This window comes from Channa argus, chromosome 20 (assembly GCF_033026475.1).
Source record: "Channa argus isolate prfri chromosome 20, Channa argus male v1.0, whole genome shotgun sequence".
NCBI classification, from domain to species: Eukaryota; Metazoa; Chordata; class Actinopteri; order Anabantiformes; family Channidae; genus Channa; species Channa argus.
In genome coordinates, this window is record NC_090216.1 from 11,095,176 (window position 1) to 11,123,046 (window position 27,871).

Here is a 27,871-nt window from a genome sequence, read left to right on the forward strand (position 1 = left end):
TATGTGTGCGTGTGCGTCCATGTCAGTGTGTGACATGAGCTGTTTGCATAAAAGAGTGGGACTCTGGAGGCTTGTCTCTATTTTCTTGCTGTGTTTAAGCATTGATGCATGTCTGCCTCTTGGATCAAATTAATGGATCCAGAACATACGTGTGCTTCTGTGTGTGTGTTTGTGTGTGTGTGTGTGTGAGAGAGGAAGAAAGAGTCCCTCTCCTTTCTTGTGTGATAAGTAAGGAGAGGGACATGAAGAACAGCACTGAATAAAGACATCAAGCAGTTTTTGAACATAACACAAAAAGCAGTGAGTCTATTCTTCGGCCTTTACTGTGTAGCAGCTTCTTGGCTAAAGAGTTTCAGAGATTGCGGACTTGAAACTGAGAAGCAAAAAAGAGAGAGTAAGAGGGACAAGTCAGATAAAAAGAGACAGAGAGAACACCAATTTTGTCCCTTCAATAGCCACAAGGGGGAAATAGCATGTTTCCCCTTGTCTATCACTGACTCATGAACCATTAGCTTAATTATATGGAGGAACTGAGACTGAAGAGACATAGGGTGTGTGGGTGTGTGTGTGTGTGTGTGTGTGTGTGTGTGTGTGTGTGTGTGTTAGAAAGACAAAGACAGAGGAATTCAGACACGGTGTATTAGTTTGGAAATAACATGGACATAAAAAATGGACAGATTGAATTCAATGCCATTTTGTCCCCTAACATGAACACAAAGCTGTATTACAACATGGGGACATGGTGATAACATCGAGACATTGTCGGGAAACAAGCCATATCCTATAATGTAAAACATTGAATTTTAGGGTTAAGATGATGGTGGATTATGTCATGCCTTTTTATTAGGAACAAAGGTGAGCAGCTTAGTTCAGACAGGGCAAGACAGTTGGTCTGCCTCTGACCAGAAAATACTGCCTTATTGCGACATGTTCCTCGTTGTCCTTTGAATCCAAGATGAATGTAAAAACTGCTCTTTCAGGTATAAAGAGGCCACCCCATTGATGGAAAAGACTGTCAGAATATGGAATGTTATGATGACATCGTGTCATGTTCAATATTTATATTCGTGTAGCATTTTGTGAGGGTCCCCCGTCATTCTGTGCTTGATTTAGACTCTGTGTTTTGACTTTCTGTCATGATTCGTAAAAGCCGCTTCCATAGTAGGTCATATGAAGACTGCTGCCTTATTTTTGTCACTATGACTGTACCCTGACAGTTTGCCTGCTTGTGCAGAGGCACTAGAAACACTGTTCATGTATTTAGCTGTTTTGATTTATTTTTTTTCAAATATTGTTGCTTACTCGGGTAGGCAGATACAGATTGCATCCCTCACAAAATGGTACCCTGCAACCCCTAAATCAACATGCAGCTCAAATTTTTCTATTGGACAATTCTGATAAAAACATACATTTACATTCATTTCTTTAGGAAATACAACACTATAGCTAAATGTTATGTTATGTTATGTGAGCTTTTTATGTTGCTGCCATTTTTTGTGCCATCTCGTCTAAAACTTGTTTAAAATGTAATTTTACTCTTCAATCATTTAAAATCAGTTGACAGAGAAATTTTCAGAATACAGAATACACATTTTTAATAATCATGCACCAATTTGAGCAGTTAAATAAAGTGCAACATAAAGGTATTAGGATTACCTGAAGGATTTCCTGCACAAACATCTGACAGGCCTCCCCCACATCCACCACAATGATCTTTGCACCCTTACCTTCCACCATGCTACCTGTGGGGGGCACACTATACTTCCTGCAGTTACACTGACCTTGGTATTGGATTCCAATTGCGTGGCGTGAACCCGTATGACTGTTGTAAGTAATCTATGTTTTGAAAAGTATGGAAGTTGCATGCTGAATGCTGCATTCATCGGGAGTTGTTAAAACAGAAAGACCAGCCTATTCCTATTCCTCCTATTTGCATTAATTTAGGCTGTGCCCAGTGTTTCCATTAGCCCTTTGACAGACACAGACCACAACTGGGGGCACATGCACATGGACTTCTACAATGTGCAATACAAAACAAGATGGACACCAGCAACAGTGAGAAAAAAGCTCTCGTTTGTTGTAAGTGACGGAACAGCAAGTAAGAGTGAAAAAAAATAAAACACGATGTGTAAAGGCTTCACAAGAAAAGTGTCAAGGACGTTAAAATAAACGTTACCAACCTTCAGTGTAGGGAACAAGCAGCTAGTTTACTTTCCTGGAAGATTTGCAGTCGGTGCTGTAGCATGATTGGCAGTTTTTGTGGACAGTTTTTGGGCTGCACATGGCAGTTCACATAGAATCTGTCCTGCTGCTCAAGCACTTGGGTGGTAATAAAATTCATCAGAGATACTGCAGTGGACGTGGTATGTATGACTTACCCTTACCCTTTAATCACACCCTTTAAATTGTTTATTCTGCTACTGCTGCTGTGTTATGTTCCTATTTATCACAGCTCTCTGGTGAATAAAGTCAGGCACTGCCCCCCTTTTTTTTACCTTCATTTTGCCGTATTTGTTTTGAAGGTAAGTTCATTGTTGGTTTTGCTCTTTTTATGGCATTAGTTGACATTAAGAAAATTACAGAGTAGAATGTCATTAGCCTTATCCTTTAAGGTTACTTTAGGGCTTAAGGGAATAAATACATGTCAGTGCAATGTCCTCCTAGTGACAAAAACAATGTCTGTGTGTGTGTTTCTGTGTGTGTGTGGTGATGGTGGGGGAATGAAGGAGGGACTGAGGCGACTCATCACATGCACAACAGACTGTTAAAGAATAACTCCCCACTGCCTCTCTCTCTTTCTCTCTCTCCCCTTGTTTCTCTTCCTCTTGTCTCCCTCGCTCCCTACATCCTCCTCCTCTTCCTTCTCCAGCATGCCACCTTACTCTCTCTCTCTCCTCTGCTCCCCATTTTCATCTCAACTTGAACTAGTCGTGCAATTAATTTTTAAAGATACACTTATAGGTCGCTCAGTCTAGCTCTCCCTCTCTCTCGTTCTCTCGTCCCCTCTTGCTTTCTACTCCCTGCTCCTTTCTTCTCCACCTGTTAGTCTCCCTCTTCTTTCTGCACTGGAATCCCTTCTCTTTTTTTGAGGAGTTTCACACTTGTGCCATCACTGAGGTAAGTCAATATTTTATTCTGTTATTCTGAATTGTGGACAGATTGAATCTGCTGTGAAGTTTGGAAACATTAATTTGGGGTTTTATACGTATTTTCTCTCTCATTTCTCTGCATGAAAAACATGTCATGTTTCACACTTTTTCTTACGCCCTCTATCTCTGACCTCACTTTACTTGTGCATCTGTTTGGTTCGCGTATGTGTGCGTTTTCCTTGGTCCATCTTTATGAGAGAATAAATGCATTAAAGTGGGAGACATTTATTCTGCATCATTCTCACGCAGCAGACAGGTGCAACATGTGGCAGTCTGTTTTTGTATTTTTTCACCTGCTCCTTCACTTTTCTTTCACACCTATCAACCCACACAGACACATGACATGACTCACACACACTCAGTGAAGTTTACTCATCCTTGCTCGAAAATAACTTGGCTGTAATTGACAAGTGCTCGGTGTCACTGTGGTTGGCTATAAATGATGCGCTGACTATCAGGCTCTAATGAGTAGCTGCAGTTTGTGGCACTGTCCTGTACCATCTCCCCTTCAGTCAGCAGCTTGTTATTTTAAGGTGAATGGAGCCCACCACAGGGGCCCATTGTATGTAGGACACAGGGGGAAGAAGAGATTCACATACCTACAGGTGGAATAGTGGTGTCTGAGAGACTGACAGAGAAATAATGAGACAGATAAAGAAAGACAAGAACACAAGAGGTGGACTGAAAGGTGGAGATGAAAAGATAAGGGGGGGCGGGGGGGTCGAAGGAGAGAGCATCCATGCCCGCCATATGACTCTAATTTAAAGTGAAGGAGCTAAAAGAGGAGGAGGGGAGGTCGGGTGTTGCACACATATTCCTGACTCTCAGCTTGTGTCTGTTTCATCCCCCACTCTTGTAGATGTAAGGTTTACACCTCATGAGGATATTTACGCTGGGGTCATTATAGATTTACTGTGCTGTGTGTGGCTGCATAACAAACACCCACATCGCTGCTCCGTGTAGATGCTGTGGAAAACGTGGACCATTATTTTGTAGCTTGCAGGAATTAAAGATATTTCAGCCATGTGCTCCAAGGCTGAGAGTCGTGTGTGTAAATGAGCCTTGGCACATATAATCCGGTAAAGTGTGAGGATGAAATCTGTACCTTATTATTTTGAGTGTGCACTGCCACACTCTTCAGCAACAAGATGATGATGATAAAAAGAGAAGATGAGAGAGAGATTCCAGCTGGCAGCATGAGAGCGATCAATCATGAGCTCCCCATGAGCGTCTGCTTCCCCCACAAGCTGCAAACCACCAGGCCTCCCGGTCGTACGTGTGCCGCTGCTGCTGTTGCTGCTGCTGCTGCTGGTGCTGGTGCTCGCACTGCTCCAGCTTTTGGCCACATCTGCCAGGACTGGGAGGCGACTGACTGCTTACATTATATCAACAGATACACAGTCAAAAGCCTGGAAGAGCCACATAGTGTGTCTGTGTGTGTGATTGTGTGTGAATAGATTAATTAATGGACTAATGGAAGTCTATCTGCATGTACGGTGTGGTTCCTGCCATGCTTGTGTAAATATAAACTGTCGTGTGTCTTTGCTTTGAGGGATTATGCTTATAAGGACAATTGTCATCTAATCAGTTCTGGCCATGATGCTCATCATCACAGAGAGCTTCATTAACTTCTTTTCACCTCCTCTTTATTGTCTCACAATCTTCCACGTAACATTGTTTCTTCAGTAGGTGGAATATTTTTTTACTGTTGTGCCAGACTGAGATAATTCACTGTAGCTGTGAAAAGCACTGGTTTAATCTTCTCTACTTTCATCTACCTCACATTTGGAACAACGGGTTTATCGTGAACCTCAGTGTCTTGTCTGAAGGCTTATCTGCTTAAGTGAGTAGTGATGAACTCTGACCATTGTTTAGTGCTTCAGACGTCTTTACTTGAACCTGGGTCCTTAGTGGCACCAAAATGGCTGCTGGTTGTTTTTGAGCACCAAGATGTCCATCATTTTCCATTAGAGAGCCAGCAGTCTGTCAAAGTGGCTTCATTTAAATGAGTTGATGAAGTTTGTTGGCTGGCACGCTGCTGCGTGTTTCAGAAGTTCGTTTCATCTACAGCCAAGGAAAATCTGGATGAGCAGTGGTGTGCATCATCCACTGTTGTGCATCACAGCAGAGAGACCGGACCATACATGACAAATGACCGTCACTGCCTGTAGCTCTGCTGAAGGTCAACTGTCAGAGGCAACAATTTCAGAGCCACCTTCTACAGGGCGCTCTTGGTCATACTGAGTTCATCTCGATGACGCAGAGGTCAGAAATTAATCTGTTTACTTGTTTTGACTTCACAAACAAGTGGGAAAGGTGTGGAGTAGAGGCTTGTGTGAACAAAGCGTGCATCAATTTTATACACTTATTTGCTCTCTAGTTACTGATAGATGAGAATATATATACCACTATATACCACTTTCTTATCCGTGCATTAAATCCAAAGTCAGTGGCACGTTGCATAGCTTAGTATAGGGAATGGAAACACAGCAAAAGTGGCTCAGTCCAAAGAGCACAAATTCCATCCCTAAGTGGCTCTAAATACACCAATGAAAAGTCTATTTTTTTTTGGCTCATTTTGTTATTAAGGTAAAAACATGCAGATTGTATTATCTTTGAATAAAGACCCCCCACCCCCCTTCCCCATTCTTCAAATTTTTACTTCAAAAACTACTCCTAAATTAAATTTTGCTGACTTGTTGAAAGCGACTGCTTTAAATCTTCTAAGTTATGTCTTGGCAGGAAAGCAAATAAAATAATTTTCCCAAACTGGAGGCAGGTTTCACATCATTCCCACAAACTACCTGACAATTCTTTTGTGGGGTTTACCATCGGACTCTTCACTCACAGTAAATATGACTAATTTCTAACAATTTATTTATCCTCTTCATGTTGATGTTTCTAAATTTCACAGATGTCCAATTCACAGTGCAAATATTTGCTTCTCAGTTTCAATCGATTAATGCAGAGAGAGCAGGAGGTAGTCCAAGAGGGGATTTATTCAGTATTGAGGGCAGAACGCCCCCTCAAGGCCTGCTGTCTATAGACCACAAAAGCTGTGAGATATTTGCAATCCACCCCCCTCTTATTTATTTTGGGAAGAGAGCAGACACATCAGCCTTGTGGTCAACTCCACTTCCTTCTACCACAACTTTATGTAATCATCAGAACTCCGTTGTTTGCATCTGAGTAAACTGAAGAGGCATAACTTCATAAAGGCTTCATCCTTTAATTACCTGTCTGTCTATGGAGGACTGTTAGGCACTTCAGAAAACATGCGTGCCTCAGCGTCTTACACACTGCAATTTCAACGAGGATGATTAGGATTCGGGGGAGACCCCTATTGTCCATTATTCTTTATCCTGCCTGATAGGTTTGAGTTTACTCAGATGATTTCTATTGAAATGCAAATTTGTGCACATCCTCTGCTGTATTTGTCATCTTATGAATAATGCCTTTCTTTTTAAGAGAGTTATAATTATGTTGAAGGACTTGTCAGCATGAGAGGAGTTTGAGATAAAAGCTTCCTATCACAAGTTGTCCCTCTTGACAATATGGCAAATGAGAAACTCCTTTTAGGTGCGATGATATCTCACAGATGGCCAGATGCAGGAAAAGATCCCATTTGTTACAGCCATCGCAATAATCTCACCTTGTTTCTCTTGGTATTGCAGAACAGAAATGGGACAGTTTTTATCTGTGAATCAATGTTTTTACTGTTGCTTCAGTAGAGAGCATGTCCATCTATTCTGTTTGTCTATTGCTGGATTCTTTTATCTACCTAATCCGTCCCTCCTGTTCTGACTCTTTCCCTCCAGCCCTATGACGGTGCGAAAAGGAAAACGTTTGGCCATCTCCATCCAGGAGCACATGGCCATTGATGTTTGCCCAGGCCCCATTCGGCCTATTCGCCAAATCTCTGCCTACTTCCCGCGTCTCTCACCCACCTCTTCTTTCTCTGAGCCGCTCTCACCCAATCAGGTGGGGGCTCCCACCACACTCAGTCCTGGTGCAGGTCAGGGTGGAGGGGGAGGAGGAGGAGGAAGCAGTGGGCTGTTGTCACCGCAGTTACCAGGGGCGGCAGGCGGAGGGGGCTCTCTGTCAGCCATGAGCAGCATGGACACCTCTATTGAGATCGACAGCTGTGACAGTGATGATAACAGTGAGTCACCTAAAAACAATGACCTGGTTTCACTAATGGAAAACAGGTGGAATAGATGCTTAAACCAAAGAATAAACATTCAATCCCAATTCTTCAAAGACAGTACAATTGGATATGCAACGTATATCTGAAGGAATGCGGGGGCTAGGTGCTGTACTATTTATGGCTGGGCAAGGTTTCTGTCTTACGATTACACAGATTACAAGATATGACATGATATGACAAGACGTGCTTGTATGCCTTGGGGTGGCACGGTAGAAGAGTGGTAGCACTCCAGCCTCACAGATAAAAGGTGTGCGGCATGTTCTCCACGTGCTCACACTCAAAGCATAAATGGTTGTCTGTTTCTGTGTGTCATCTCTGAGACAAACCAATCTATCCAGGGTGTACCCTGACTCTCCAAATGACAGCAGGGATCAGTTCCAGCCCCTGTGACTGTTTAAAGGATGAGAAGCCTGACAAAAATCCTCTGACTTTAACGGCCAAAGACGTCTTTTGTACCTACGTTCTCATAGGGATCAGTAAAACATCTGTTGAAACTGCACCACGTTTGACATGCTACAAAAAAGGTGGATGTTTTCTGGCATAGATAGAACTAGTTGTTTCTACCTGTTCCTACTTTTAATGCTAAGCTAACAGGCCCATAGCTGTAGTCTTATTTAACAGATATATAGGTGAAAACCTAACATAATAACTATTATGTTAACACAATTGGATATTACAAATCTCTTTTTTTCACCAGATTTAAGTCAAATGGTCAGGGAATGTATAAAAAAGTTATAGTAAAATAATCATGAAAAAATATCATGTTAAAGAAAAAACGGTTTTGCCTTATTTTGGCATTTCAAAGTAAACAGAGTGCAGTGTGCAATTTTTACCACATTAACTTTTTAATCTCTTTAACAACAAAATGTCTTTTTTACTGTCTACCCTGAGGCAAGACAAGACACATTTTCCCATAAACCTGCACTTTGCATTTCTCGCAGGCATCATTCTCCTTCACTTTTCTATCTGATAAATTTGTCAGCACCAAAGCAATTACCAAGATTACGCGCACATATTTTTTGTCTTCCAGCCTCCTTGGGGACATTAGAGTTTGACCTGCTATATGAGAAGGCCACCAGCTCTTTACACTGCACAGTCCTGAGAGCAAAGGTAGATCCTGAAAACTTCACCACAGGTGGTGTTTATTGTTATGATAGATAGTATTTTCTACTGACAACTGATTTTGATGGTTATTGACATATTGTTGTGTTCAACCAAAGGCATATGCTAATATTACGGCTCTACAGGTGGTAATGTTGGTCAGTCAGTTGTCCCACCACTTCAGTCCAGACTGAAATATCTCACCAAATGCACAGTGCGCTGCCATAGCATTTGGTAAAGATGTCCACCGGAATCCCAGAGCAGCCGAATTTTATTATTCGGTACTATAATATTAGTATATTTCCACGATATTCAGCGGAAAAAGCAGTCCGTTTGTGACATTTATCTATGTCCTCTAAAAGTAGTTTTTGCTAAATAATCAAGAAATTATCTCAAAATTCTCATACAGGTGAATTTATGCCATATTTCTATCACTGTGTTGGATAACATTTCAGTTTTTGTCCTTAACTTGTGGATTATTTTAAAACAGGTGACATGACTCACTGGTCAACTGAAACTGTCAGTCTGTCAAATTCGAATTCCCTCACCACCTTTAGATTAAATTTGTAAATGAACCCTTCACCTCTCAGTCTCGTAGCAATTTAATAATTAATTACTTTTGCTGGTGCTCTGGACAATGTTTTTATCCAATTATTTTGTATCCATCATATGTTCTTTTTGTCTCTACAAGGGTCTAAAGCCAATGGATTTCAACGGTCTGGCTGATCCTTACGTAAAGCTGCACCTGCTGCCAGGAGCCTGCAAGGTCTGATTTCATTATCACAACAACTGTGTTTTTATACAAAAATCCTCTACTGAACTAATATACACGATGTTTGAGTGCACACTTAATTCATGCTACAGTTTGAAGGCTGCATTATAAAAAGGGAAGTGCAGACCAATAAAAGAGTAAAACCTTGTGGCCAGTAAGATTTTTTTTTCCTTTTTTGCTGTTTGACGTGTGTCCTTAACGTTGTCTTCTCGTCTTTGCTGTGATGTACAGGCCAATAAACTGAAAACCAAGATTGTTCGAAACACACTCAACCCCGTGTGGAACGAGACGCTCACCTACTGTGGCATCACAGAGGAGGATATGTACCGAAAAACACTCCGGTAAATGTTTACAGTAGAGGCTTTTTCTCTATTTCTGCCTCTCTGCTCTTCCTTCCCCCTCAGAAAGCTGACCCCTGTTTACAAAGGATTTCTTATCATCTGTCTCAATCATGGAGTGTTCTGCTTTTGATTTATAGGCCTTCATCCTATCGCGATTCCCCCTCTCCATCTCTACTGCTCCTTTGATCCTCTGTCACCTCACCTTTGTTACTCACTGTCCCCACATTCCTCCTGTCCACTACTATCAGAAGAGATATCCCCACACTCATTCTAAACTGGCTCTTTCTCTTTCCCTCGGCCTTTCTTTCCATCTTTCTCCCTGCTGTTGTCTCTTTCCAAGTTGCAGTGACATATTGAGGTCAGCCTAAACGCCACAGGGTTTTTTAATTTCATTGACCCCCTCCAGAGGTGACGAAAGACTTGAATTGTCTCTGTCTGTGAGTGAAACTTTGTCATGGCGCACACGGGAATGGCATTTAAATAGGATAGGCAATTGATCCCTTGGGTAAAACTAGAAAAAATGGCCCTACCACTGGCCAACGACACAATGTTAATTCAGTAGAGGCACTTACAAACGAGATCAGATAGAAAGCAACTTTAACTTAGTGAAAAGTGCAAACATGTTGGTCTCACCCGCACCTTGCTCTCATGTTAGAAACTGTCTACCAAGCTATTTTTATCTTAGTGTGATTACTTTATAAAATCTTGATGATGCAATAGAAGCTAGAAGATAAAAGATATAAGCATACAGCTGTAAGGTGAGTGTAAAAGAATTGCACTTCCCTTCTAACATAATAAAGACATTTTGGGATGTCCCATATTTTCCAGATAACTTTCCTCATACTTTTCTAAATGTTAGCGGCTATTTAGAACATTTTAGCACACTTCATGCTATAAATGCTCACCCACTTAGTAACAATGATAAAAAAACAGAATTCTACATATATTCCACAAACAGGAACTGGGGAAAATGTGACTTAGTGTAGCACAATTTATATCAGGTCAAGAATTAAGAATTATTATTCATCTCTTTTGCAATCTATAATGAATACCAATGTATATTTAGGAATTATTCTCACTATATTACCTTTTTAATATAACAAAAATGTAAATAGAGTGAGCTGTTAATTAACAACTGTAGCAATTTATACATTTTCCATGTCTATTATTCATCACACATGCTTTTCCTGGACAATTTCCTAGAAATTAACAACTAAATACTAGCTAATTTCTGTGAAATTGTGAGAAATGCTTTCAGGAAATTATCTGGGAAAGTGTTAGCCACATTTCATAGGCAACTACTAAAAGCACAGTAATTTCCACAATTGATAATTTTATTATCTCACAGTGCTTTTGTTTTTGATTTAATAAATCAAAAGTTAAATGTCTTGTAAATGTGTCCTAGTAAGACCAACTTTTAACTCACACAAGCATTTATATATTTCATATCTTGGCACACTTAAGCTACCATAAAATCCAGCACAGATGGTTTAATTGCAGTATCACTATCAGTGACTGTGAGGCCTGATGCACCTGCCCGCTGTGGCAGAAAAGCCTTTGAATGAATTCTTGAGCTGCTTTCTATATCACTAGACATTTTATTCCTATCTGACAGTGACATTTAAATAGCCAAAAGCATGTGTGGATTAGACATATCACAGTATTTTACTGACCATATTAAATCTTTTTAAAGCATTAAGAAATATGATCTGTGTATTCTACTTCATTCTTTGCATCCATGTCACATTAAAATGTTCCAGTGCTTCTTTCTTCACACTTGATTCATTGACCTATCATTCGCTCACTCGCCACTCCATCCTCAAGCCCTTTTGATCACAGATGTCCCTTTACTCATGCAGCTATGGCTCCATCTTTCACCTCTCAGCTCTGGCAGACTTCATCACTCTTTATCCTCCTGTAGTCTCATCTTTTTTTCCTGCCTACTCCAGTCTGTCCTCCTGTTTTCTCTCTTCCATGTTCATTATTTTTGCTCCTGAGGTTCAGGTCTCCTTTTGGCTAATAAGGTGCTGAACTTGAAATTACCTTTGGGGAGGGATGTCTCCATTTACACTTTTCTGCAGCATCATGTTTTATTATGAGAAACTGAAGGCAGCAGGTGACTGCAAATTTTTTTCCCTCTGGCTACGAAATTAGTTAGAAGTCAAATAAAATGACAGAGCGCAAGGCAGCGCAGTCATATCTATTTCTCCTCTGACAGATTGCATTCCCAATGTTCTGCATCTCACTGAATGTCTTCCATTCACATTTACATGAAGGAGAGAAAAACAATCACTTAGTTATTTTGTAGCGTACTGATCCTTCACTTCTCCCAATCAAAATGCATATCTGTGGTGGTGAGGGGCCTACATGGGAAAAATTGAATGCTGGCCATGATCAACACAGACTGGTCAGTGAGTTCATGCTTACCCCTGTTCACCAATCAGCCACAACAATAGTACCTCCATCTGGTGTTAACGTTGTGGCCAATCGTTGTAGATTTAAATACATTTTTGCATTTTATTTCTCGCTCTCACCCATGTCACTTCCTCCCTCGCTCCGCAGTTTTTGATTTCACATACACAGCCTTTACTCCTCTCGGCTGCTCCCACTAACTTATGCATTTTGGATGATATTATGCCAGGTGTAAAGTTTGCCAAGCTCATTAATATGGCATGACTTAACCCTGCATCTGCACTTTCCTTCCCATAGCAGTTACTTGTACAATGTGTCTATACAGATGCTGAATTTATATGTAGGTGATGTTTTGGACTGTATGCTCTTTTATTCAGGTCAGGTTTATGTCATCATTTTGCTGCCCACATTACACAGTTGTCACAATATTAGAAATAATTAATTGAGTCATTATATTTAATGTTGTTTGACTCCTTCATGCACACAGAAGCATACTTCACCAGTGCACTTTAAAATGTCTAACTCTGTCTGCCTCATTAATCACCCTCTCTTATTTGTATTCGTGTTGCACTCTCTCACCAATTTTCTTTTTTTCTATATCTCAATTTTACCACCCTCCCCTGTCTCTCACTCCCAGGGTGTCCGTGTGTGACGAAGACAAGCTGACACATAATGAGTTCATTGGGGAGTCGCGGGTGGCCCTGCGTCGCGTAAAGCCTGACCAGACCAAACACTTTAACATCTGTCTGGAGCATCCACCTCCTGTGAGTAAAGGAGGGATGGGGGGGGGACTAAAGGGAAGGATAGAGAAAAATGAATGTATACTAGAGAAATAACTGGAGGGTAAAGTACTATTCAATGTATTAAGCCTTCCTGTCTGACTCACAATGTAATTATTTGAAGTAGAAAAGAAGCTAAGGGGAAAAAGACAGGAAGCTAAGTTAAAATGTCGATATTTCTTAGAGACACCAATCCACTGCAATAATTATCACACACCTGGGTGTCTGAAAATGAAAACACCAACATGTCTCCACAATCTCTGTTGCATCATTAGCAAAAGAGCTTAGCTAATAGAAGCTGCTGGACAGAAATGTCCCCTTTATATGACATAAATGGCTGACTAATACTGATGTTCATACGTGGGAGTGAACACAAACTATATATAGATTGATTTTCCTACTGAAAAAACACATAATCTACTTTTAAATTGATATTACTTCCTAACATGACACTTTTTCTAAAGGGTTTTTGAGTTGTAAATAATGTCTTTTTGATGTTAATAAATCATTTACTAAGAGTTAATGTAAATCAGTTTATGTAAATAGTAACACAACACCCCATATGCCAGTTTTTGGAAAAAAATTAATGGATGCTAAATAATGCCTTTTTGTCGTATTCTGGTCCTGTTCTGCGCTTGAAAATTCGAGGACATCCAAATATTGCATCTATATGCAACATGGGCTGCTATATGTGAATCAAAACCAAACCAGCGCTAATCTGCTGTTATAACAGCCTTCACTCTACAGAGGAAGCTTTCCACGAAATTTTGGCATTCGGACTTCAGGGATTTGCTCTCATTCAACCACAAGAGCATTAGTGATTGTTGATGGGCGATAAAACCCGACTCACAGCAGCCATTAAAATTCATCCACAAAGTTTTGTTTGGGGTGGAGATCAGGGCTCTGCATAGGTCAGGGCCACCAGAGCAAACCCAGAGAAAACTAGCAGAAAATGTTGTTTATTAGCCTCATTTTGTACACAGGGACACTGTCATATTGAAACAGGAAGAGGCGAACATCAAACTGTTGCTGCAAAGCAACACACACAAAAAACACATTGTTGTGTTGCTGTGCAAGCATCAAGCTTTCCCATAATCACTGAAAGACCTGAAGCAAGGAAACCCATCCCCAGACTATAAGTACACAAAGGACACACATTTACTTCCATGTACAGTGTAGTATGTTGATGTGTATTTATGTTTAGTCTATTATCAGCTGATCAAATCGGCATCTTGACATAACTAAGATGATTCTTGCCACCTCAGTAGAACAAATATAAGTAAACGGGGGTCAGAATATCATATGTGTTCTTATAGCTCACAAATAGCTTTTTGTGCAGGCTAAATGTCAGCTGGGTCACACATGGATAAAGGCTACACAGACAGGGATTGGGAGAATAAAAGGTAAAGAGAAAGAGCAAGGGGGGAGGGGGGAGAGGGGGGTGAGGGGGGCCAGTGGAGCGTCAATAAACAGAGAGAGAAAGAGATGAGAAACAAATGGATTAAAAATAAAAGTGGTGGTCAGTGGAGAGCGTGTGTGTGTAAAGAGATGAGGTGGTGCTGGGTTTTTCTTCTTTATGAGTTGGAAAGGGCTACTGGTGTTAGATTGGCCCTCTGAGGCTGGTGGCCACCACTCTGCGATCAAACACTAAAGCCCCTCTCTCATCCGGTGAGACAGACATTGTGTCAGGTCTGTAATTTTAAAAGTGGCTTTACCCTGGAAACAATGCATCTACCACTTTCCCTTTATCTTTTGCCTTTCTAACCTGCTTGTACAGCTTTTCTGTCAGTCATATCCTTCATTATTTACCTAATTATTGTTTTGTTTTTTTTCTCTCTTGGCCTCCAGTTGCCATCACCAACCGCAATGAGCACAGCCCTGAGAGGAATCTCCTGCTACCTTAGAGAGGTGAATATATGACTCCCCTGTTTGTGTCAGCCCGGTCTGTCTGCCTCTCTGTCTGTGATCTTACATGTTTTTTAACCTTTCTTAATGGACTACAATCAGTTGAATAGCAGGATTGTTTATCCTGTCCAAAACACTAATGCAACCGCATTAGTGTTTTCTTTCTTTCATTCTGTAGCTAGATACAATATGTCATAATTTCTTTATTAGAAACATGCTGTCAATCATATCTTAATGTGCAAAGGTGTTTTCAAAGTCTCCTCTCAACCACAGCGATTAAACAGCAGCTTGTCCTTCTAACCAATCACAAAACGTACATTATTTCTGCTTGGTTTGTTAGTTTTGGAGCATTCTCATTTATTTTAATTTCATAAGCATGACTGCCTGGAGCACTGTGCTGAGCAGGGAGAGGGAGGGCTGGGCATAGCAGAGTGGATCGATTTTAAGTCTCATGCTAGCACCACCTTTAATTGCATATTGTAGCTTTAACATCACTCTTAATGATTGTGCAGATCCCATAGGTTCTGTGTATAGTTTCCATTTATTTCCATAAGACGTGAAAATCCATTTGCAGACTTACGTGAGTCATGTAATCCATTAAACCAGCATTGATTTGTTAAGTTAAGTTAATTAAGCGCAAACTAGGTAATTGAGTTAGATTTTTCTATCATGTTGAAATTAATGGAAATTGATGAGATCTAAGTGGATTTTTAATGTTGTTTACTGTTGAGAAATATTTAGTATGTTGTTTGGTTTTTTTATTTACAAAACCCCGATCTGAGAAAGACATTTTTTTAAAGCAAGGAAAAAGAATCTGTCAGCACAGCAAGAATAATGTATTTAATATTTTCTATTAATTACTCTGCAGGTTTTACCACAATCACCATAATGAGTATTACAATTTTTTTTTCTTAGTGAGGTCCTTTTTGTACTTTTTGTAAAATGTAGATAATATGCTTAGTACTTTCACTACATAAAATTGTTTTAAGTGGTACTTGTAGAGATTGTTTTTAGGTCAATACTTGCACTTTAACTTCATTACTGAGTTTGTGTACTTCTACCACCTATACACACAGTGGATCGCAATCGGCTGTGTACTCGGCTGTGTAGCTGCAGACTGCTCAGAGTGTCTATGTTGACCCTTGTCCTCTGTGACATTATTAAAACCACCAGTGATATTTTTGTGGCCGATCACTGCATAGTTGTTCATTTATACAAAATTATTTAATACAATACATAAACATTTTTTTGTGGTGGTACAGTACATGACTTATTTAGCTAATCAATTGGTTCTGTTTTTATCTTCTGTGGTTTTATTGGATTCATTACATTATACATCACTTGTATATTGAATTTGAAATAAGTTTCTTCATTCGTTTGTACAAGTGAAGTTTTAAACTTGCAAAAATTATATAATACCTTGAAAAAGCACAACACATTTTACTCAGATAATTCAAGAATCAATCCTCTCATCACATAGTGAGTAATCTATCAAACATATTAAGTCAAGGGGCCAAACCAATCCCTAACTTTAATTAAGTTAGTTGGAGTAAAACAGCTGCCTCTGTGTTTCCCACCTTATTTACAGCTGCCTAATGTGTCTTGCTTGTTCCCTTGTCTTGCAAAGCCACCAGCAAATTTATCTCTTCCCTGTTCATTTGTCACTGCATACATGTGTGTGTAGCAGCTGCGTGTGGCAGGCTCCACACTGATGCCTGTTTATTTCTACTTCCCTAATGAGTTGCTCTCTATCGATCTGTGAAGGTCTGAGCTGCTTTATTCCAGATACCTGGTACAAATTATCCTCACTGATGGTGAGTTTTAAAGTCTCCTGCTCGGTGACAACAGATGGCGAACAGGCTGTTGGCAGAAATAATGATTCCCAAAGAAAAACAGAGACAAGAAGAGAAGAAGGATATTGGAAAGAGAGAATTAGAAGAAAGAAAAGGACAAGCTGTTGAGACAATTAGAAACAGGGAAGGAGGAGCATGTGGCATATTGATCACCTTGGCTGTGTCCACCTCATGCCTGAAGACAAGATTTAATGAGAGATGGGAGAGATATTAAGGAAAGGAGAGATATTTAGCGACAAAAATGCAGAGTAGAGAGATGAAACCTATCTTCATTAAAATTGCATTAAAAGCAATAAAACCTTTTCCTTGTTCTGTAGTGAAGAAAGTCTGCTGAAAATCAAGCACCTGCTGTGAGGAAAGTCCTGAAATATCAAATGTGCATCTTTCCTGTAAATAACATACATGTTTTAGATGCTGTTGGCCATGAGGGTGAGTCATGGTCCTCTGAGAACATTGCCTTCCCCCTTCTTCACCCTCTGTCGCTGTTTCTTCACTTTCCTACATCTGTCACTTTGAATCTATCCGTAGCTTCACTTGTTGTCAAATGGTTTGGTAACAGTCGGTGGAAAATACTCGAGCCAGGGGCGACAAAGTGCATTAATATGACTCAAAGGCTTATTCTTCGGTCCTAGACAGGTCTTTGCCACAGGACCATCTGGACTCCTGTTATGCTCTCATTGACAGTGATAGTAGGGTCTGTCTCTGAGCTGTGGCACATAAACTTAAAAAGTTAGATGAAAGTTACTGTCCTTTTCCAGTGAAGGGAAAAAGAGATATGAGACAGCACATCACAGCAAGGGAAACAAAAAATATAAACCATGACTACCTTTTGCAAGAAGGACTACAACATGTTTCTTCCTTTTCTTTCAAAGATTGATTTACAAGGAAATAAATTCACCCCTGCTTGATTCAGGGGCATCAGTGGTTGTCACGTTTCAATTTAGGGCTCAGACACACAACTCAAGAGACAGACAGGGTCAGTTCAGATAGTTTACCTTTTGTTTGACTTTAAGGTAAACAGGTGTAAACACAACAAAGGTTAGTTACAGGTAGACAAACATCCAACACAAAACCACAAAAGGAGGCATTGAGAGATGAGAGAAGTCCTTCAATCGGCATGGATCAAAAAACTGACAGCTAAGAAAAACAGGAATGATGACCTGCTGCTGTAAGGGAACAATTAACTAGAGACATTATGTTAGTGTACAGATCTTTTGAGCCCATGTTGTGATTATGTCACAGTGTTATCTGGAGCCAAAACAAAGGAATATTGGAGGAAAACATGAATGACTCAGGCAACATCACGTACCAAATAAATCATCTTGCTCTGTTGCTGAGTGCCCGAATCGGAGTAAGTGGTTTAAACGTAAGGTTTTATTGAACAAAGCTGCCTCTGCCAGACATCTGTAGTTAAACATTTGCCATGTCCTGAATTGTCATGTACAAAGTATAATACCAGCTAAAAAAATTGACTAATGTACTCAGGGAGTTATTGCCCAATTTCTGACTAAGGAGGGTATGACAAACCTTTTGACACATCCATACCTACAACAGACAACAGACATTAGTACTTATTGAACCTTTGATGTTAGTGTGAAGTGTGATTGTAGCCTGATCCAACCTCGTCATCTTTGCACGCTAAAACACTCGTCATTATGTTTTTACTGGCAGTAACAGCTAGTTTGCACTTAATGCAAGGGGTCAGCAATCATGCAATCTGGTCCTCGTTTTAAGTTTTTCATGTAACATTGCAGTCATGGAAAGAAACAAACTGCACTTAATCAAGTAGACCGGTATTTCCTTCAGCCATTCTCAAAATACAAGACAAATAGGATTCCCTCTCTTCTCACTGTCTTCATGCCAAGTAAATATTCAATGTCTGGAGTAGGAAGATGAAAAGAGTGTAGCCAGTGTTGTATTAAATTGGTATTACAACACTGGCTTACATCTTGTAAGTTCAATGTCTGTAGCAAATGAAATAGAGCAAAAATGTAACCTTGAATTTCTGAGTGGTTTTGGTTTTGAGCTCAACCCAAAGACACGATTTACATACTGTAAGTCATTACAACGTATTTGTCCTGTCCCTGCACGCAATTGTGCGTTTTGTTTAGTAAAGGTTCCATCGGCTTAAACCTCTTCACTATTACTTCACTGCAGTTGTTGTAGTGTACCAATATATTCTTTGTTAGCACAGCATTGACATAATGAGCATGTTAGAAAACACTTGGGGCTTATTTAACATAGAAATGAAGCCACATCAGCATTTATTCGTATTTGTTTGCACTATTTGCTCCTCTTTTAACTTTGTTTAGCTTCTGAATAACTCCTGAGGGAAATATGTGGCTCATTAGCTGCTAAATGCTCCATTTTTATTACACAGCTAGTCGCAAAACTTGTCTGTGGGAGTTCATTACAATGAGCGACCACTTTATCATAACAAGTTGTCATTTAATCAACAGGTAATTTTAGAATGACTGATTACAGCCATTTGAAAGAACAAATTATTTCATGAGCAAATCATGGCTCACATAATTTTTACATATCTCTGAGCCTTACACAATTAATTTATCAACTAAAAACACAGCTCACACACTTTCTGTTTTTCTCTGTTGCGTTCTTTCTCTCCTCCAGTGGGAGACAGAGCAGCAGAGAAGTCTCGAAGAGAGAGGACGCTTGCTGCTCTGTCTGCAGTACCTACCCCCAGCCGGCGATGGCGATGTGAAGGGCGAGGCCAAGGAGAGGGCTCGTGGTGGGTTGTGTGTAGGTGTCAAACGCTGCGCCCACCTGGCAGCAATGGATGTGAATGGTTACTCGGACCCCTACGTCAAAACGTAAGGATGATTTCAAACCAGCGACTGAAATGTTTCTGTCCGAATGAAAATTATTCACCAGCAGTAATAGCACACAACATTTACAGTGATGAATACACAATTCACAGCTTTGTCTTAATTCACTGACAATTCATGGCACTCATTTAAGAACAATTTCCACATGACCTGCCCTCCTTCTCCATATTAATACCTATATTTGGTACTAACCGCTCCATGAATCACTGAGTGAAGGATATATAGGTCGAGTTGACCCTGCATAAAGTAATGACAGATGAGGGCAGCTTTACCACAAGTGGAAGTGAAATATGTCAGTCATTCCTCAAGATAATCACTACACTGTGTATTGACCACACTTAAAATGGGCTGAAAGGCAGTGACATGATTGAATGTTATGGGTGAACTCCATTATTGAGCAGAAAGAAAAACTGAGTTTGGTCTTGGAGTTTCATTCCTCACTGATGAAAGAAAAGCAATACTGTGTGTAAATGTGTGCAAGTGTGTTTAGTGTTTGTTTCTGTGTCAGAGTGTCTGGGTTGAATAATGCACCCTGACAAAAATGGACGAAGGGGCTTTAAAATCTTCCCTCGACGTTCTCTGTCTTTGAGGTTGTTTCTGGAATGAATACACAACCTCCAATTGAACACATTCATACACACACATAAAGAAAGACATGCCGCTGAACACGCCTCACCTCGGTGCACAAATAATCTTCCCTCTTCATTCCCATCATGCCTCAAACTCAAGTTCTCTCCCTTTTTTTTTACATCTACCAAACCTACGCATCCATCCCTCGCACATCCACAGTAATACATCGTGCACCTTGTTTCATTTCAGATGCATGCTCGCATCTTTGCCCTTTGGCGGGAGCTTTTCCCCAGATGCTTTGTTGTGTCTGAGAGTGTGTGGGAACATACGCTCTCCGAGCTGTGGGTGGTGGGTGGAAAGCAAATGTGAATAGAGATTTTGCCACGCTTCTTCCAGCTGGCTTAAAAATATCTAGAGATTTTAATGACAGCTCGTGAAGAAGGGATGCTGAGCTTTTTCAATCTGTGCTGTGTTGGTGAAGGAATTACTGAACAGCCTTCACACTCACACAGGGTTAGTTTCACAAATAGAACATTAAGGGAATAGTTTGGCAGTTTGGGAAAAACACTTGTTTGCTTTCCTGCAGAGAGCCGGATGAGATGGCTAATAAACAGTCTGATTAGTATGAAGCTACAGTCAGCAGCTGGTTAGCTTAGCTCAGCATAAAGAATGAAAATGTAGAAATGGCTAAGTGGCTATACTCAAAAGTAACAAAATCGGCTTACTAGCACCTTAGATTTAGGATGCTTATTTTAAATTATTTATCCACACAAACACATTGTAAAAGCAACATATTGTTCCTCCGGTATTGAAACTGAAGGCTTAATGGCCAGGAAATGGTCTGGCATAATAAGAGTTTATTGCTTTAATTTTTGTTCCCATTAAACAAACAAACAAACAAAAAAGCATAGGAAATAACAATTCTAAAACATCAAGCTTATAGTTAGATTTCATTTGGCAGTTTTTATGTTTTTGTTTACAGAGCCAAACTTCCCTGGGTTTTTATTTTAAAGCTTGCCATCTGCTCACTGCAGCTTTATGTTTTCCATGGAGACACACGCATCAAAAGTTCTTATCATTCATATTAGAAGAACAGATACATTTTCTTTTTTAGATTTTTTTTTATTAAGAGAAGATGATTGATACCGCTCTCATGGCCTGCAGGTTGATTACTACCCACAGCTCAAAGCCAGTTAGCTTAGCACAAAGGCAGGAGACAGAAAAGACTAGCCTGGCACACAAAGGCCTCTTCTTCCAAGCAGTCCTTCCTTTCATTTATGTAAAAACCCAAGTGTATAATTTAAAGATTTAATAAGTTTATTACGAACACCTGAGTTTGAAAAACCTTTCATAACAATTTCCAACTTATAATTCTGAGTTGGAGATCTCGGGAAGTTCTGACAGATATGACCTCCAAAAGAAAACCAACGTCACCACCATCACATTATTATGATTAACAATCGATTTTATAACTAATAACTAAATTACAAGGGAACATGCTGTTTGTTTACACCTAATTACACATTTCTGTATACTATAGCAGCAACAGTGCAACAGCTACATAACAGATGACAACCATCATGTAACTGCCCGACCTGGTGTAAACTAACCAAGTACTGGGTGAAGCCTGACATTCGAAATACAGTTATAATATACTTCTATTAGGTAATGATTATTTCTAAATCTTCGCTCAGAGAAGATATTATTTAAAAGAAGCCAAAAAAGTTGCATGAGAAGATAGAGAAGAAATCTCTATATCTTTCTGTAACTCCAGAGTGAACATAGTTTTCTAACTGTGTGAAGTTATTCTGACCTTTATATAGTGATTTGTGGTATTTGCATTTACTTCGGTGCTTTAGTATTCATTTAAGTCGTACTGAATGATAATGACCAGACTCAGATGTGATAGTATCATATTTTTCTCTCTTAGGTATCTCAAGCCAGATGTTCACAAGAAATCCAAGCACAAAACAGCAGTCATAAAAAAGACTCTCAACCCGGAGTTTAATGAGGTATACATTTGTTTGTGTACGAACATGTTGAGTGTACCTGTGCACGCATTATCTCCGGCCTCATTAGTGAGCATTTTAGAGGCGTACAGCAGAAGAAGACTGTGTGTCTGTTAGACATGATTTTCCTTTTTTCATAACCTTTGATCTTGAACCTTTGCACCCAGGAGTTCTTCTATGAAATCTCCTTCTCAGAATTAGCTACCAAGACACTGGAGGTCACAGTGTGGGACTATGACCTGGGAAAGTCCAATGACTTCATAGGTGAGTGGCCCCCACCAGCATCCTGGCAGCTAATGATTTCCTGCTTTGATTTTTGGCTCACTAATTAGCTGGCTGGCTACTTTATTAGCATTCTGATAATGTTGCCCCCATTGCAGATGTTGAAGATATTTTAAGATGTTATCTATTATCTGCTATCATCCGAAAGCAGCACTGTGTGTAATTTGCAGGCTTTAGGCGCCAAATGGGCGTCAGTGACATTTCAGCCTAAATGAGCTTTAAACCATATTTGTGCTATGAGTGGGAGTAAGTGCTCCAATCCCTTTGTTTGTATAAGTCTACTTTCTACTTTTTGGGACCTTTTAGATTTAAGATTTTTATTTCAAGCAGTTAAAGGTTATGTCTGTTGTTTTTCTATATTTTTATGTTTGACAAATCCTATGAAAAGAGCAAAACCAGCAGGGCTGCAGTGTGTCTCAACTCCCGTCCCTGTCTGTGGCACTTACTGTAGCAATGAGTCCTCCTGTTCCTGCTGAAGACACAAAGCTTTAAAAATGCTCACAAACATGTCGTTTCAGTTTTCAAAACAGAATCAGTAAATTCGTAAAGCAGCTGGGATCTTTAGTTATTAGCAAACATTATTTAACCAGGTGGAAACCAGTGCATCTGTTAGGGATTCCTTTAGCAATGAAGTAATACACATTTTGCATGCTGGTTAGCTTGTGATACCAGAATATTATACAGTACGTTGGAATGACTCAAAATAAACCACAGTGTTTATGTTCATAATGATAAAGAAAAACACACTTCAGTGCAACAGAGGGTGTTTTTTATTTTCGGCCAATAATAAAGCTCTAAAGCGAAGAGGAATAGGATACATATATCAGCCTTAGGCTATACACACAGTGCATGTTAGTAGGATCAGTGCATTGATGGGCAAACAGTGACAACAAGAGGAGCAAGTGGGTTTATCTTTGTTCACTTTACTTTGTAATTTCCACTTTTCCCTCTTAAACTAATGGAGTTTGAACTCTGTCAACTTTAGGAAGAAATAAATATCACACGTTATAATAACTGAGAAAATGTAGCTCAGTCACTTTTATCATTACATTTGAAAGTCTACTTGTGATTCAATAGGGTGTTTGAATGTCTAAACGTGACAAAATTAGAGTGTAAGAATGGTCAATACGTTCAAGAAATAAGGATTCAACACTTTAAATGTATTAGTAAGTATTTTGCACTGAAATATTTTTCAGGTCTTTCTTTAAAGAAAGTCAGACAGATTGGTTTTCATGTCATTAATTTATTCTGTATGATATTTTAATTTGTTCAATCTAAATATGTTTTTACACATATTTTACAAATTTTACATAAACATGCGCTTTCCTCTCACGCCTTATTTTATGTCTCTGCACTGGTTAGGGGGAGTGTCCTTAGGGTGTCATTCACAGGGAGAGACTCTACAGCACTGGATAGACTGTCTGAAGAACAAGGGCAAGAAAGTGGAGCGCTGGCACACGCTGACCAACGAGCTGCCTGGATCCACCCTGCAGGAATGAACTGATCCTTTTCCAGTGTACTGACTGGATTGACTACCTGAAGACTCGATAGGAGACGTTTTATCGCATGCTCTGAGGATTTTCTGCATGCCTATGATGGATTTACATCCTGTTTATTTTGTGTCATAAATTAGTTCCTCATTCATCATAGTATACTTGAAGGGGTCACGTTTAGAGATCAAAACTCTAATCTTAGATCTGAATAGAGCTGATGCAAATAAGGGAAGCCATTCCCACCACAAACGCTAAGAGTTAGAGAATTCTCATAATCATATTTATGGGAATCCATGTCTCTTTTGTGGAATTTACGTCAATCTAAATGCTCGTCTATATTTCTCCAAGCTGGTCAGACCTCAATACTGAGAAAAGTTGAAACTGGGCAAAGAAGTGTTATAAGGAAGAAAGTTATAATTCTGCATTTTGACTCTTGTTCCATGTTTGCTTTCTCTTATTAAATCTGGTCTGTTAGTATCATTAACTGCTGACATTAAAACACCTCTGTGATCTGTCTCACTGCACTCACACCTCTCCCTTGCAATAATGTTTTGCCTAATGCTTCCGAAGATTTCCAAGTGGTCTTACTATTGTCACATGTTTTGTATTAATTGATCTGATTGCCACTGGGCTGCCTGCAGACACCACAAGCTAGTAAGATTGGTTCATCCATGTTAATGACTTGTGTCAGTTACTTGTGTGTTTGGTGTTGATGCTGCCAAGCTCTGATGCAGGATGACATGTTCATCATTGTGCTGTTTCTAATACTCTTGAGATCTGTTGATTTGATTAACTAATGAGAATAAAGCAAATGCAGTAAATACAGTCATTTGCATTTCTTTAAAATCTGAATTACACTTATGAATGATGTGTAGAGCACCGTGTTTTCTGATAACTCATGCTTTATTTTGGACTGCACTCACCAAGCGGCAGGTTCTATCTGTGCCCGATCTCATGTTATAAATGCTCCAAATACTAGTGGTGTTGATATGTAAATATTTATGGTGTTTCACTTGCTTTGGATGTTTGTCTTTTTGAACATGCATGATTGTTTTTTCATAAACATTCATATTGATTTATTGAGTGCGTCCCTGAATTTCTATTACATTTGCTCCACTGTTCTAAAGTGGCCTCTTTGAATCTCTGATGTTTACAGACAGGTCAGAAGTAACACAATAAAGCCAACACTGCCACCTAGTCATTGAGATCTGCAACCACAGCCTCTTCTCTGAAGAAATTCAACAAAAAGAACAGGTCACACTTGAATATTTAAGAGAACAATTTAACAGGTCAGATTAAAGTATAAAACAAATTAAAGGTGGTAGGAGTCCACAGTCAATAGCCAAGAAATGTGCCTAAAAAGTATTTGCCTGAACACGCTGCATTACAAGTGGAAGTGCCACAAATAATTTACTCAAGCTGAATTACTAAGTACATGCTGTAATTCTTACCTGAATTACAAAGGTACAAGAGAAAATATATTTTATACTGTATTGCATTTGATGCTGTTGATAAAATAAATTCACAAGTTTTGCCCGGATTTATTTAACAAAGTCTCTAAAGTGAAAATAATTGTGAAAGAAAAGAAAATTTATAGTAATTACTAAAACGTGACATCCAAAGATCTGTGTTGCTATAGAGACCTGGTGTTAAAATGAACAGCAGCTGGTAAAAGTGGAGTTGATTTTAACCACATGTTTTGAAATTTAATCTATAAGAGCATGTAATAATTCATTAGTTGATGTTATTCTGTATTAAGAATTTACATCTCTAAAAGTAACTAAAGCTGTCAAAACATGCAGTAAAAACATTTTATTCAATAAGTGTGCAAAATACAACAATGTATACTTGACTAAAAATAGATGTCAAGTCAGAATCCCATTGACCAACAGCCAAATTAAATTAATTCCAAATAAAAATAATTCAACTGAATTAATTTAATTCATATTTATGGACAACTAGGAATATACTTGTATAGCTTATAAAATGTGACTGAAAGTTTATAACCTGAGTATTTCATTGTTTTCATTCAGATATATATATATTATAGCTAATATGTGTATATATGTTTTTTTAATTCTTGTTACCAATCTGTAACATTTGATTGATTTAGGCCAAATTTCTTGAACTCTATTTAAGAGGAAGGTCAGAGGTCAGAATGAGGATCGTGACATAAACATGCTCCTACAGTGATCTTGAACAGGGCATCATGCTGTGAGCCTCACCACGAGCTGACAGACAGTCTGAGTCAGGGCCATGGACATCAGGACAGAGGCTCGGTCTAGTTCTGAAACAGAAAAGAGGAGTCAGAAAACACTTGAAGCTCCTTGCAGCTATGCAGTTTGTGATTATTGTGCATTTTCTTAATGTATTCTGATCTGGAAGAAGCTCTTTGTGGAATCAGAGAACGCTACTACTGTTTCAACTTAGTCACTGTGCTCAGGCATCAGCTACAGGACTGGATGTCTGCCCTCATCAGATCCACACACAGTGGGAGAGAGTACAGGGGGAGTGTACAGTTTACAGTATAAAACATTTTGTTTAACAATTTGTGAGGTGATATAATCTAAAATAAAAAATCAAATGATCAATGTAGATATGAGTAGAGCTCCTTAGATGTTGTGAGGCAAACTGACTTTAATACACCTAAAAAGTAAATTAATGATAATAATACTAATAACCACATCACCAAGCCTCTGGCTGCATGTTGCCCTGAAATTGTTTCGTTTGTTTTGTGAGGGAGATAAATATCTTTATATAATATTATTTTAGCCCATGTTAGTAAGCAACTGCAGCTTTTAGACTGGTCACTGTAAAAAAACTGGCAGTAATCATCCTGTAAAATAAGACCAATGAGGATGCCACAGCACAAAGTGTGATTACAGTGACATTTCAGTGAAAAGATACAGAGATGTGAAGCCGCTCTGTGATGATAAGTAGTTTTTGTACAGAACCAGTAATAAGCACATTACTGCCACCTAGTAGGACTGTGATGCGACCTTAAATGTCACAGCTGGCAGAGGATGCAGTAGCACTGTGTACACTAATAATTGACCGAACAACAGCCTGAAGCTCACATCACATTTTAACTGAGATACTATTATATGAATATTTAAAAGCTACTTAATTAGAGCCCAGTTTATAAGTGCATTCTGCATGAATTGTATAACTGCCTGTTATTATGAAAATGTGGAGATTGAGTGGATGTTAACTGATCTTACCAGACAATTAACTCTTTTTTAAAGGTCAGCAGAGGCGCATTTTCTTTTTCTCAATTCAAGTTTGGTCATTTGGAAACACCGCCATTCAAACATGGATTTTTCTAGAGAAAGTTTTAAAATTCCTTTTGAAAGTTCTTATCAAAACAACAGAACAAAAAAATTTTTTTTTTTTTCTCTTGTTCGGATGGTGACAATCTTCCAGCAAATGTAAAATATATTGTAGTAGTTTGCCGATGTGGTTCAATTCTATTTCACACTGTCATGACTTACACAGGATTCTAGCAGAGCTATTGTTATAGTAACACCTACACCCTACTATGACATGTTGATTTAACAAACAGGAAAAGCACAGATGCAGCACATCATATTAATCACAGCCTAATTCCATTTAGACTTATCACAAAGTCAGGTCAAGCTAGGTCAGCACAAAAAACTGCCCCACAGATGTAAAGGGCACTTATAATAAACGTTTCACGTTTTGTTTCACGTGTGCTTTTCTCTTCCTGACATGACACCTTAAAATATCTGCTGTAAACGTGTTACACAGTTTGGAAGATTTTTTGATGACAAACTCCAAAAGTTCGTCAGCTTTGAGTCACGGAAAATATTCAGAGCTCACATTCATATTAGCTGCAAAAAAATCGGATATTATGAGGATCCTTTGTTATAATTCTTCCTAAGAAAACTAGAAACATTATGTGTTTAAGAAAAGAAAATCCACAAAAATCAATTTAAACTTTACTTTTTATAGTGATTATTTTTAAGCCCTAGTTCTCTCCACCAATGAACCAGGCACTAATGGAACAGCATTGCCACAGGTCACCATATCTCATTATACTGCCGTTTGCTGTGCAGACTGACCCATCTGGATAATCCCTGACCCACTTACTGCATCTGGATGTGACTCTGTCTGGTATACTGATCCCTTTTT

The 27,871-nt window shown here is 39.2% G+C and overlaps 1 protein-coding gene across 2 annotated transcripts; it reads left to right on the plus strand.

Annotated features, from left to right (window-relative positions):
- Positions 1–2,773: 2,773 nt before the first annotated feature.
- Positions 2,774–26,239, plus strand: LOC137106131 (double C2-like domain-containing protein alpha). Of its 2 annotated transcripts, XM_067489162.1 has the most exons (11): positions 2,776–3,117; positions 6,968–7,311; positions 8,387–8,466; positions 9,149–9,223; positions 9,461–9,570; positions 12,620–12,746; positions 14,610–14,669; positions 19,151–19,350; positions 21,866–21,947; positions 22,112–22,208; positions 23,589–25,490. In XM_067489162.1, the coding sequence occupies exons 2-11, from the start codon at positions 6,972–6,974 to the stop codon at positions 23,723–23,725; spliced, it is 1,308 nt and encodes a 435-aa protein (XP_067345263.1). In that variant the 5' UTR covers positions 2,776–3,117; positions 6,968–6,971; the 3' UTR covers positions 23,726–25,490. The 2 variants fall into 2 exon arrangements, with proteins under 2 accessions (XP_067345264.1, XP_067345263.1); XM_067489163.1 differs by lacking the exon at positions 22,112–22,208 and having other exon boundaries at positions 2,774–3,117; positions 23,589–26,239.
- The last annotated feature ends 1,632 nt before the right edge of the window (positions 26,240–27,871 follow it).

Bases quoted from the DNA above. Each gene is read 5' to 3' on its own strand.
- LOC137106131 (XM_067489162.1), top strand. From the start codon at position 6,972: ATGACGGTGCGAAAAGGAAAACGTTTGGCCATCTCCATCCAGGAGCAC. The intron at 12,747-14,609 runs GTGAGTAAAGGA...CTTGGCCTCCAG, and splicing joins GTCTGGAGCATCCACCTCCT to TTGCCATCACCAACCGCAAT. The intron at 19,351-21,865 runs GTAAGGATGATT...TTTCTCTCTTAG, and splicing joins TCGGACCCCTACGTCAAAAC to GTATCTCAAGCCAGATGTTC.